The 13,236-nt window shown below is 37.2% G+C and overlaps 1 protein-coding gene across 1 annotated transcript; it reads right to left on the bottom strand.

Annotated features, from left to right (window-relative positions):
* Positions 1-9,649: 9,649 nt before the first annotated feature.
* Positions 9,650-10,687, bottom strand: LOC104820548 (protein RALF-like 19). Its single transcript, XM_010551028.1, has one exon. The coding sequence runs from the start codon at positions 10,450-10,452 to the stop codon at positions 10,120-10,122; it is 333 nt and encodes a 110-aa protein (XP_010549330.1). The 5' UTR covers positions 10,453-10,687; the 3' UTR covers positions 9,650-10,119.
* Between the last annotated feature and the right edge of the window lie 2,549 nt (positions 10,688-13,236).

Raw genomic sequence — 13,236 nt, 5'->3', positions numbered from 1 at the left:
TGTCGCACTTCGGTCGCAATTCATTTTACGACAGAAAATATCGGTCGCAATTCCGTCGCAACTCTCTCCTATATATCCGCCGCGCGATGAGCATGCATAGATAGAAAAAAAAATTGTTAACGAAAAAAAAAATTATTTACAAAAAAATGTCTTTTTCATCCAGAATGTGGATGTATAATAGATTTGATTCTTCTAATCAAATCTCGAGTGAGTTTGCTGAAGGATTACAACATTTTATGGCGTTTGCAACAAGTCAAACGTCGTATATTGAGAGTTCGAAGTTACCATGTCCGTACTCAAAATGCGAGAATAAAAGATGGCGAAGTCAGTATGAAGTGTATAAGCACCTTTATAGAAGAGGTTTTATGTCAAACTATTATGTTTGGTTGGCTCATGGAGAAACGTATGATACGTCGTCATCATCACGTGTTTCACAAATGCAAGAACAACTTGTGAAAAACACGTCGCTACCTCCGATCTTTCAAGAAGATCAAGACCGAAATCTATATGCAGAGATGGTGAATGATGCATTTCCCAACGTTGCTCCTTCTCCATATATGGAAGAAGAGCCAAATGTTGAAGCGAAAAGATTTTATGATATGCTTAACACGGCGAACACTCCGATATATGAAGGTTGCGTACAAGGGCTGTCAAGATTATCATTATCTTCACAATTGATGAATATGAAGACTGACTACAATCTTCCGGAGAGATGTATGGATGGCTTCAGTCAGATGTTTAAACAGTATCTTCCGGAAGGTAACACTGCAACAGAATCATATTATGAGACGAAGAGTCTGATGCGTACGTTGGGTCTACCTTACCGGAAGATTGATGTTTGTGAAGACAACTGTATGATTTTTTGGAAAGAAGATGCAGAATTGATGGAATGTCGTTTCTGCGGGAAAGACAGATTATCCGCGACGCATAACATCTGTCGCAAATATGTCGTACACGTAGACCAACCGAACATATCTGTCGTATACTGTGTCGGTACATACCGACAGACCATCTGTCGTAAATTATCTGTCGTTTTCCGTCGTATTTCTGTCGCAAATACGTGCGACAGAGTTATCGGTCGCAAGCGGTCGGAAATTTGCGACAGATTTTGCATCCAAGTCCGACAGAGATATTTTTCCGAGATTGTGTCGCTTTTTAGTCGCGGTCTGTCGCAAATTTTATTGCGACAGAAATTTCGGTCGCAAAAGGTAGGGGTGTAAAATGGGCGGGTCGGGCCGGGTTCGGACCGATAACAACAAAGTCATTTAGTTCACAAATAAAAATAAAATTGAAAAAATTATCCAATTGTTCAATTCTCCAACACCACAACATGCGATTAAAAACTTTGAAACGTGATAAAAAATAACAAGCATAATATAAAAAGAAATTCTATCATGTAATTAATTTAAAACTTATAGAAAAAAATCAATATGTTCATATACAAACAAAGTTTTAAAAATATATATATTTGAAAACTTTTACCCTTTCTAAAATGTAAACTTATATATATATATATATATATATATATATGATATAATATGGATCAAAACTCCCGTCACTTTAAAAAGTTTAATTGGAACCAAGATATAAAAGTTCATCATTTGGTTCAAATCCTTATAATTTTCGGGCGGACTCGGGCCGGGTTTCGGGCTCCGGACTTAATTGACATCCCCAGCAAAAGGTGTCACAAATTACAGTTTTTCTTGTAGTGGATGTTTATGCAGCCCGTGCCTATCTTTCGAGGAAGATTGGCGCATGTTTCATGAAGAACGAAATCGCAGATCGAGCAGCTGTAAAACGGGTCAAAGTAGACAGGAAGAGCACAAGCCTCACAACGGATTGTATCGTTACAAACCGTAACATCATCATTTAGTTTGAGAAGGTGTTCGTGGGCGAAATGACTTATCAATTTGTCACCCATGACCTTGAATGTCTCGATATGATCATAGGCTTCATCATTTTCCTTGGGTTTTCCTTCAAGATCTCTTCTATCCCAGACGTAATCTCTTGTCGCGCATCTCAAATGGACGATGTAGTTGGGGCAAACGGAGCAACGGAAACCTCCATATCTCCCGTCAATACCCATACGACAAACTTCACAAACCAAGTTCCCATAACCAAGAAAATGCGTACGAGATATACGGTGCTCGTGACGCGTGATACGGATGGCACGAGGAGGTCTATGCAATCTTTGTGGATGACAAAGCTGCATTGATGGCATACATAAGGAGATCGATCACCATCCATCCCGCAAGCGTCACAAGTGAATGCAAACTATAAGGTAAACAGAGAATTGAGAAAATGCTATCTTTGTTATTCAATCATTAGAACGTATATATACAGGTTACAGTTGCTGTATTTTAGGAAACAGAAATATCAGAAGAATCAGTTGAGTATCAATTATAGTGAAACAACTTGAGACAAGACCTCGGATGATGGATGTCCTAGCCTGGAGTGCCAATTCGAGGCCGATATTTTGACACTAGAGAGAGCTTGACATTGAGAAATAGCTGAAACAGATGGAGAAGAGAAAGTAGGCCATTCATACACTCCGTTGTTAAGCTTTCCGGTTGCTAGCTTTGCCCCCGTGACCAAGTCCTTCACCTGAAAATGTCGAGAGAAAAATTCAATAGAGACTTTGTTAGAATTGCACAGCTGATGAATTGAGACAAGGTTTTTCTGCATTTTTGGAACACACAAAACTTGGTTGAGAGAAATGGGACGAGAGTGAGATGGAAGAAGTGTGGAACCCTTATGTGTTATCTCAAGGCCTGATCCATCGCCAATGATGACCTCGTCATTGCCAGAATATGGTGCATGAAAGGACAAGTTTGCCAGATCCGTAGTGACATGATGCGATGCTCCGGAATCCATTAACCAGGGTTGGGATCCTCCTGGTGATAGGCCAGCGTGATTTACCGAAGGTTGCCATTGGGAGTTGTGATGAGGAAAGCTCTGTTCCTGTCTGAGTAAGCGGCAGAATTTGGCACTATGACCATGTATCCCACAAAGTTGACATTTGCCCTGGTAACCACGTCCTTGCATGTTCTGAGGTCTAGGAGGGCGATTGTCAGTTGGGTGCCTGAAGTTGTTTCTCCACAGAGCTTTGGAGCGTTGTTGAGTGGCATTCACTGTGATTGGAGTCTCAGAAATAGCTGATGTTTCTGACAGGAGATCAACTTCATGACTGAGCAACTTCTCATGCAGCTCAATGAAGGATATAGGTGTGTCTTTCGCTTGAATAACGTCTTTGACAGATTTGTAGGTATCGTCAAGGCCAGCGAGAATCATATCAAGCAGATCTTCATGGTCCATGGGTTTGCCAAGTAGGGCTAACTCATCAGATTTGATTTTGAAGAAGTGCATATAATCGTTGATTGATTTTGATCCTTTGATGTAGCGCCTCATCTGTTCTTTGATTTGTTTTAAATGCCCCCTGCTACTTCTGCCATAAGTATTTGCTAAGCTGGTCCAGGTGGCGGCTGACGATGGAGCAGAAGCAACTAAAGCCTGGCAGGAGCTCGATATGGAACCGAGGAGAGCAGAGAATATCAGTCTGTCTTGTCGGAACCAGACTTGATATTCAGGATTGGGAATCATCACATTGTTGGCGATTAAGGTTGCCAGCGGGACTTGAGCAGGATCAAGGAAGCGTTCCAGATTGTAACCTTGGAGCAAAGCTTTGATTTGCACACTCCAGGTGATGTAATTTGAGGCTGTTAGTTTCGTGACATTCGAAACATTGACGTTGATCAACGTCGAGCCAGGATTTGCCGGATCATAGGCTGTGACAGTATCAGTCGGGAGACCAGCAGGAGCAGAGGTAGTGCTCGTGGCAGGATTGCTGGTTTCAGGTGGAGTGGAAGACATAGCTTCGGAAGGAGGAAGACGATGGTTTACAGAGGAGATGAGGAGCAATACGTCGGTAGACGATTTAGAAGCTCTGATACCATATAAGGTAAACAGAGAATTGAGAAAATGCTATCTTTGTTATTCAATCATTAGAACGTATATATACAGGTTACAGTTGCTGTATTTTAGGAAACAGAAATATCAGAAGAATCAGTTGAGTATCAATTATAGTGATTCGAGCAGATTATGCTCCTGTTGTGTAGGTCTGTCTATCACAAACTTTCTTGGGAAGAGGTGGAGCTTATGTTCATGGGCTTTGGGGTTTTCAACGTGAAGGAGATTCGCCCGATTCCTCGCACAGGCAGTGTCCAAGCTGAAGTTACATACGGAGCAATGATAAACCAGCTGCCGAACCTTCTCCCCGCACAAGCGGCATCTACCGTCGGAATAACCCGGCGGCCCGTGGATGAGGAGCCTGAGGGGATGAGCGGGATGAGAAGGGTGGACGATCTGGCCCGCCGACCCGGCACATTCCTCGTGGAAGTATTTCTTGCATTGAGGGCAGTGGTAGCCTTTGGCTTGACGACGATCTTCCGACCGCGAGCAACCGAAGCAATCGAATGGAAACGATGAAGGGTACATAAAATGATGGTAAATGGGAAATTTCTTCGGATCGGTCGGCCGATTTCCGTTGAAGACACCCGATAATATGTTACCCATTGGTGAATATGAGGTTGGAGTTTCGTGTGTATGCTTCACTAGAGGCCTCCATGAGCCATTATTACGGTGGAAGCTGCGTTCGGTCCAAAGTCAACGCATGTATTAATGTTCAATTTGCATGGCGGAAAATAAAATGAAATAAAAACATACAAGTAAATTAATTTTATAGTAAAAAAAAATGATATTTTATGATTTTTTTTTTTTGGTAAAGGTAAATGTATTAATAGATCAAGTTTGTATACAAAACCGGTTGATCACCGGAACTAACCCAAAAGATAAGGATTCCATATCGCAAAATCAAAGACTACAAAAGTGAATCACCGTTTCAGAGAATTTGGATCGTAGATGTAACCAGTAACCAATCATCCATCAAGCTCCAAGGGTGTGCCGACGTAGAGGATTTCCGCGAGAGAATAATGTCTCGAGCAAACCTGTCAAGAGTTAACCGAGTCTTTTCAGCAGGGGACGATTCGCCTTTGAAGATTCGAGCATTCCGTTCAGACCATATGAGGTAGATGGCTACTTGAAGAATTAGCTTGGCAAAGGATTTTCTAGTGCTTGAGCGAGCTTGGGGTTGAGCGGCTAACCAAGATGAGCATTGATCAACATCCAACGGCGGAGACTGGAAGCACGCAGAGGCAAAGGGAATCCACACATCTCGGCTATAGCAACAATAAAAAAAAAGATGAGAATGAGATTCAGGGGCTAGTTGACAGAGAACACACATGGGATTGTCGAGGAGTCCCCATCGAGCGAGGCGATCTCTTGTTGGAAGACGATGAAGGAGCACTAGCCATTGTATGAAGCTGAGTCTCGGAGTGGATAAGGAAAACCCTATCATAGAGTGCCACGGTACCACCGGAGCTTGTTGGCGGATCAACTTCCAGGTGGCGGAGGAGGAAAAGGTATCCCTGTATTCCGTTGCCGTTGCTTTCCATTCAAAACAATCTTTGCCAGATTCGCTCGACGGAACTGGGATGGCCGAAATCCGAGTAAGGGCCACTTGGATCCGATCTGATCTTGCCCCGGGAAGATTCCACTCTAAGCCTTTTGACGCCGCTTTGACCTTTGCATAAAGAGGAATACGCAGCAGCTTAGGGCCCTCCACTCCCACATACTTGATGAGTGGCCCCAGACCCGTCCAATTGTCATGCCAGAAGATGGCTGTGTTTCCATCGCCTAACCTGCAATGTAGAAAATCAGCAGCCTTGTGTTTAAACATCAAGAGTTTGCGGATCCCCCAAGAGTGCTTAGGTGAAGGCTTTGTCCCCCATAGCCCTTTGCGCTTGAAGATGTGTCGTTTCAACCACGCTACCCATAACGAGCCTGATTCCTTGAAAATTAACCATATGCTTTTGAGTCGGAAAACAGTGTTGAAATCCTCTAGGCGACGAATTCCCATCCCTCCTTCTTCTTTCGGCAAGCAAACCAAGGGCCATGCAACTTTGGCCGAGTTCCGACAGTTAATGGAGCTCTTCCATAGAAAGGTAGAGCATAGTCGATCTATCTCGCGGAGTAGAAATTTTGGTAGCAGAAAGGCCCTACTCCATGCATTAACCATGCCGTAGATTACCGTCGAGATGAGTACCACTTTTGCTGCGTAAGATAGGTATTTCGATGTCCAAGCTGTGAGCCTCTTTCTGATTCTTTCCACCAGCGGCTTGTAGTCGTCTCTCATTAACCTCCAAGGTCCTATAGGAACGCCTAAATAGCGGACCGGTAAGGTGCCTTGGCGAAAACCTACAGTAGAACAAATATCATGTGCCACAGACTGCGAGACTCCACCGAGAAATAACTCCGACTTGGCCGCGTTCAAAATCAACCCCGAGTAAGCACTGAATTCGGCTAACAGCTCTTTGACCACATTAATCGCTTCAGATTTGCCTTCAACAAAGACCATTAAATCATCAGCAAAAGCAAGATGAGAGATAAGTGGAGAATCGCACCTTGGATGAGCCTTGATCCTTCCTTTGAGCATTGCATTATCCAACAATCTAGAGAGAGCCTCCATACATATAATGAATAGGTAGGGAGACAACGGGTCGCCTTGACGAAGACCGCGCTTTCCTGGAAAAAACCCCGCTAGTTCCCCGTTTATGGCTACTGAGTAGCGAGCAGTGGAGATACATTCCCAAATCCAATCAATGAAAGACTTAGGAATTTTTAATCCCTCAAGAACAGCCAAGACAAAACCCCAACTCACTGTGTCGAACGCCTTCCTGATATCTATTTTCAGCATTGCGCTCGGCTTGGTAGAAGGTTTGTTATAGTCTCTTACTAGTTCCGAAGCTAGCATGATGTGGTCCAACATATTCCGACCTCTCTGAAATGCAGCTTGGTTGTCCGAAATTACCCAAGGAAGAATCAATTTCAGACGATTTGCAAGCACCTTGGAGATGATTTTGTAGAAAAAGTTACAGCAACTAATTGGTCGATAATCACAAAGCTCTGTCACTTCCGGCTTCTTGGGGACTAGCACTATGATTGTTGCGTTAGCTTCCTTTAATAGCTTCCCCGAGTGGAAGAATTCTTGGACAGCTTCGATTAGATTGTTACCTACAGTTTCCCAAGAAGAAAGAAAGAACTCCTTTGGAAAGCCGTCAGGGCCTGGGGCTTTGTTGCGGGGCATGCTGTCAAATGCTTGTTTTATTTCTTCTACAGTAACCTCTTTTACCAAATCGTGCTTCAGTTGATTTGGACAGACCTCAGGAAAGAGATTTGCAATCCAGGATGTAGGAGGAGGAGAAATCCTTGGGTCCACTGAACCAATCAGATCTGAAAAGAATTGTACAGCATGGGTCTTGATGCTGATTGAGTCTGTTAACCTGCACCCATTACCATCAGTCAAGTAATGAATATGGTTATAGGATGTCCTTAACCTTGGGAGCGGGAGTGGATATTTTATGATTTTGGTGTGTGGTCCCGTTCAAATTTTTATTTTTTGTCTTGTAATGTGGAATTTTCAAATGCAATTGGACGACAAAATTAAATTTGATTCTCTGTGAAATACGGAAAAATAGGAAATATTTCATGCGAAGAAAGTGGATCTTAAGGTCATGAAAAGGGAAACTAACTACCAAAACACCAACTAGGGTATTAATAATTATATACCTCCTATTTGGACTCTACAAAATATATCAAAAAAACATATCAATTTTTAATTTGATAAATAAATACATTAAAGTAGGGGTGGATAATTCGGTTCAGGAATCTGGTCTCGAACCGGATTAATTCCGGTTCGTTAAAATTTGTATATGAAATAATTTAAATAAAATTATTCACGGTGTAATTAAAGAGAATGTACGGAATTGTTTTCGACATGTATAGTTGAGATATTTTTTGTATATTTTATATTTATTTATCAAATTAAAAATCGGTTTATTTTTTTAACACATTTTCATAGATTTTTTTTTCGGGTAATCGGATGAAATCCAAGCAGTCCGGTCATGGGCCTGGGTTTCTCAAAATCAAAAAATTATTTGGGCCTGTATCTACTTTAACCGGTTCGTTCGGTTTGGGTTATAAATAAAAAACGGTCCGGTTCCTACAAAGAGGTGTGCTGCGTGCACGCTTTATTGGATTAAATGGTTTAATCATCTATTTTGGATAAATATACGTCCAAAAGTATGGTGTAAAATGGTTTAATCATATTTTTTTAAGTCAGACTAAAATATTTGAGTCCAGAAAAAACAGAGCCGAACCATCTCGTCATGAACTGGGCTGGTTCACGGGTCAGAAAAAAATATTTTTTTTAAATTTTTTTTAAATATTTTAATATATTTTAAAATATTTTTATATACAAATTATATTTTTATTACATATTTAGTTTGTTTTTGTTTAAAATTTTATTTTTTATTATATTTTAAATATTTTTAAATATTAAATTAGTTTTAAATATTTGTTAGTATTAAAATTTTATTGTTAAAATTTATATATTTAGCTCGATAGTCGACTCATTTGGCTCGCAGGGTAAGACGATATGGAATAGACTGATATATTTTTTATCTGCTAAAAAACAGGTTGGATTGGACTGGACTAAAATTTTTCCAAACTGGAACGAGTCAGGTTGGGTTGGACCGGATCGGGCCAATCCGTTTTACACCCACTAATCCAAAGTGATGCAAATTAAATATAAGAATTAATTATTTGATATATATATATATATATATATATATATATATATATATATACCTTTGGTCACGTTAGTTATATTTTTTGGACAATCTTTTTTCTTTATAAGGTTTTTTCTAAAATTTTTTGTTGACCGACCATCATTAGAAATTTATTTTGTGTTAGATTTTTATGTAATTATGTATTTTAGTTTTTTTAGATTGATTTAGTAGGCGTCGTCCCAATTACATCCACTCTAAATCGCAACCACAAAACAACCTTGTTATAATTAAATTGTATCACTTCTCCTCAATGTCCGCTCCAACATGAGATGCGGGACAAAGATATCACCCTTCTCAACTAGTTACAACGACAAAAAAAACCCGCAATATCTAAATTAATATATCACCGCGCGACATCTCGGTTTGGCTATGCAAAACGATACCAACATAATTGAATAATACAGAATCGTATTCGATTTAAAAACCGATTCAATAAAATTGTTTTAAACAAAATTTTCAAATATAAACTGAATTTAGATTAAGATCAAATGTAAAAAAAAAACCCATAAAAATTGAAAGAAATACTTTTTCAAAAAGCATATTTATTGATAAAAACTAAATTCCAATACGATAACCCGTTATTGAAATAACCTTAATCAATAAAAGACACACATGGAATCAAGACATAATAAACCCAAAAATAACATTAAAAAATAACCTTAAAAATCAGATCTCAAATGATATAAAAACCGAATGAATATAAAATAAACTTAAAAAATAATGGAATCAAGACATAATAAGCCCTAAAAATCCAGGTTTTATTACATGGGAAGCACTGTTAGATTCGGTAACTCGCGAAATATATCGGTTTTAGTATTCTACTTCTTGTATTTTCGAAAGTACACACACACACACACACATACATATATATGTATATATATAACGCAGAATTACGAGAATCCCAATTAAATTAAGCTTTTTATACGAACATGGAAGTTACATAAATAAATTGTGTCCGTACATTATACTATACAATGGTATAATAAACGTGATCAATAAAAGATACACACATGGAACATGAAAGAAAGAAACAAGAAGATGATCCATTTGCTCTCGATTTTCACAAACACATGTTTAATTATATAATTAACATATAGATAATCACTTAATTATACGACGAAAACAAAACCAGAATATCCCAAAAAAAAACCCCGAAAAAAAAACGACACATTAAAAAAAACAGATAACCAGAAGGTGCAAATGCATGATCATAACAAAAAAAAAAAAAAAACATGGTACGTACGTACTTAAAAACATTATGCATGCAATATCAAGTTATGTCCATTTCGATATGGAAATTACGAAATCACGAAATCACGATCTCTTCCCTCCCCTCGAATTTTTTCGAACACGATTTCTTGATCGGTTCGATTTATCAAGAGGTGAACCGAGCGCAATGTGTAATGACACTGCAACCACGTCTGTACGGATTCACTCTCTTCCTCCTCCTGCAGTCGTAATAAGACCGACCGCGTCTGCTGCATGGAACGTTGTTCTTTCTCAAAGCGCCGTAGCTTATGTAACGTCTCCCCTGTGCTAACTGGCGGCGGTTAGTCTCTGAATCCATCAGAGTCTCTACCCCGTCTTCATCTCCAATGCATCCCTCGCCATTGACGCAAGATTTGGTCAACGGCCATGACGCGTTAGCTGACTCAGCCACCATGGCTAAGGTCAAAAGGGCAAAGACGAACAAGAGTTTAAGACCCATTTCGGGATATATAAACTGAAGTGTTTAGGAGATCAAAACGTGTGTAATAGTGTTTGCTTCTTGTTTTTTTTTTATAAAAAAAAATTAGGGTTTCTTCTATGTCCCTTTCCTTTGGTGAAGGAGAGGGTGAAATAGAAGTGTGATATTGCAGAAGAATAAATTAGGGTTGATTTTGGGGATAAAAAAGGGAAGACAGAGTGGAACTCGTTTGTTGGGTTTGGTCCGATTTGTGCGGTCGTTGATTTTGTCTTTTTTTTTTTAAAATTGCAATGCAATTTATTTCCTTTTTTTAGGGCAAGAGTTATTGTCCGATTTTCACTCTCTGTCTTCTCTTTCGATCGTTCTTCCTATTTTCTTGGAACTTCTCTTTTTGATCGGCAACCCACTTTTCGTGGGAAAAAAAATATTAATTTCTCGATCAAATTAAATGTTAAATGAGTCTTGAATCATTTGTAAGATTTTTGTTATTATATCGCATTGAAAAAAAAAAAACTTCCATGGTCGAAGTCGGAATCGACCGATCGATTTTAAATAAAACAAAACCGGTTGATAGATGTTTTTGCTGAATTTCAAAAAAAAAATTATTTATAAGAATCATCGAGATGAACTAACCTAGCAATATAATACAACAATTTAGATTTTGATTATTGAATTGTGTTCATATAAATTTTGAAAGATATATCTTCTTATGAATTCTGTGTATTTTATGTTTTTATATCGATTTTAATAAATATGCACAGAAACTAACCATTTTATATACCAAAATTTAAATTTCATTTATATGCAGAACAAATTTTCCTTACTGAATTTATATTCTTTATGCAATTGATTAAATTTAATGGAATAAGTAAGAACATAATTCATTAATTTAAAAGGGACCGTGACCATATATAATTTTGTCCGACTCTATTTACTATATAGTTGGTGCCCCTTCCACGTGTGGCTCGAAGAGATTTAAATTGCAATCATAACAAACAAATACTTGTTTGCGATTATAGAAATGAGTCAAATAATTTATAATAAAAGAAATAAATATTCGAGACATATCACGATTCGAACAACTAACTACTTCATTCGTGTCCGAAATATGGATGGTTACAATGTCTAGTCATTAAGACCAAATTATTATATATATATATATATATGGATATTGGAAGTCGTCTGAAATTTATTATTTTCTCGTGAATATCGTCATACTCTAATTATTATTTTTATTTGTCATCGCTCTTATTACTAATTCTGTCAACAAATTAAGAGGCGGAGACAAGCCAATTGTTCAGATTTTCTTGTCATTTTCTAATTTCCGATTTATAAGTATAAACTTTTAACAATTATATAGGTAGTATATATATTATAGACATAGCATTAATCTCATGAAAAAAAAATAAATCGGAATAAAGAATATTAGAATTTTGTTGATTAAATAAAATTTTGAATGAATTGGTCACATTAGGTACGTTTTGTGGCCATTATTATATGAATTTGTTGACAAAATGTAGGACAGTGTTAACATAATGGAATGAGAATGACTAATTATAATAATTGATTATATTAATGATATTAATAATTGGGTCATTCTTATATTCAAATACTCAATTATCAATTATCATGCATGCACGGTTTTACCGTAAACTATAAAAATATGGATGACATGATATTTGGTTGCACATTATTCATATGTGAGAGAGAATTTATAAAAATAATAGAATAGTGAATTTATTTTTAAGTACGGTATAAATATAAAAATGAAATAAACAATGTAATATTTTTTTTACTATCAGAAACGATTTTTTTTTTGTGTAAATTATCATTTTTTTTGGACGTAGGGACATTTTTTTTTGGTGCATTTGAATTAAATTCTTGACATTACAATTCAAGAAAAGTCGTGACAAACAACCTAAAAGTAGCTATCAATCCACATCGATGACCAAAGATATTTTCCTTCAAATAATTTTTTTTATTATTGTAAAATCGGAGTCGTGTAATTTCCATTCAATGACGTGCTTAATTTAACTTTGTTTTCTTTTATGGTTGGTCCATATATATATATAATCAAGGTCAAGTCATTTTTAACGTGATGCCATGTTAAAATTTGTAGCAAAACATTTGATTTGTGGACTTGCAATTTTATATAAATCTTGTACATAATTTAAGACTCTTTGCCATTTTTAATCTTATATGACGTGGAAGATAAAAACAAAAATAACCCTAATAAATGTTAGATGTTAACGAAAGAAAAATTGTTAATACATATACATACATACATGCCCTTGATTTGCACGTAAGTATTAAGATATTTTTTCTGCATTTTTATTTTGAAAAAAAAATTTGCATGTTTGAAATTGAATTTGGATTATATTTGGTTGTATTTTGTTCATTTATTTACTAAAACACTATTTATTTTTTAAACAGTTTTTATTTATATTATAGTTCTCTAAATATTCTATTTTGAACTGATTAATTATAGTTTAAAATTATAGTCATTATATAATTATATATTATTAGACAGTTTATATTAGGGGTGGACGTTTCGGGGAACGGTTCGGGTTCGGGACGGAATGAATCGGTTCGGTTCTTTCGGTTTTACAAAAATAGGTACCAATCAGGTTTTTTTTTTATTGTATTCTGTTCGGTTCCGGATTTTATTAAAAAAATGATAGATTTCCTTGAAAAATATTTGGTTTTTCGGGATTTTTAAAGTTCGTTCAGTTCGGTTCGGTTCCGGAAAAATTCGGTTCTTTAAAAATGGTACCGTTCGGGAAATAACAGCGGTTTCAGATCGAA

The sequence above is a fragment of the Tarenaya hassleriana genome, unplaced genomic scaffold (assembly GCF_000463585.1).
Source record: "Tarenaya hassleriana unplaced genomic scaffold, ASM46358v1 Cleome31, whole genome shotgun sequence".
NCBI lineage: Eukaryota > Viridiplantae > Streptophyta > Magnoliopsida > Brassicales > Cleomaceae > Tarenaya > Tarenaya hassleriana.
Note: the sequence above shows the minus strand (reverse complement) of the source record. Positions and strands in the feature narration are given on the sequence as shown.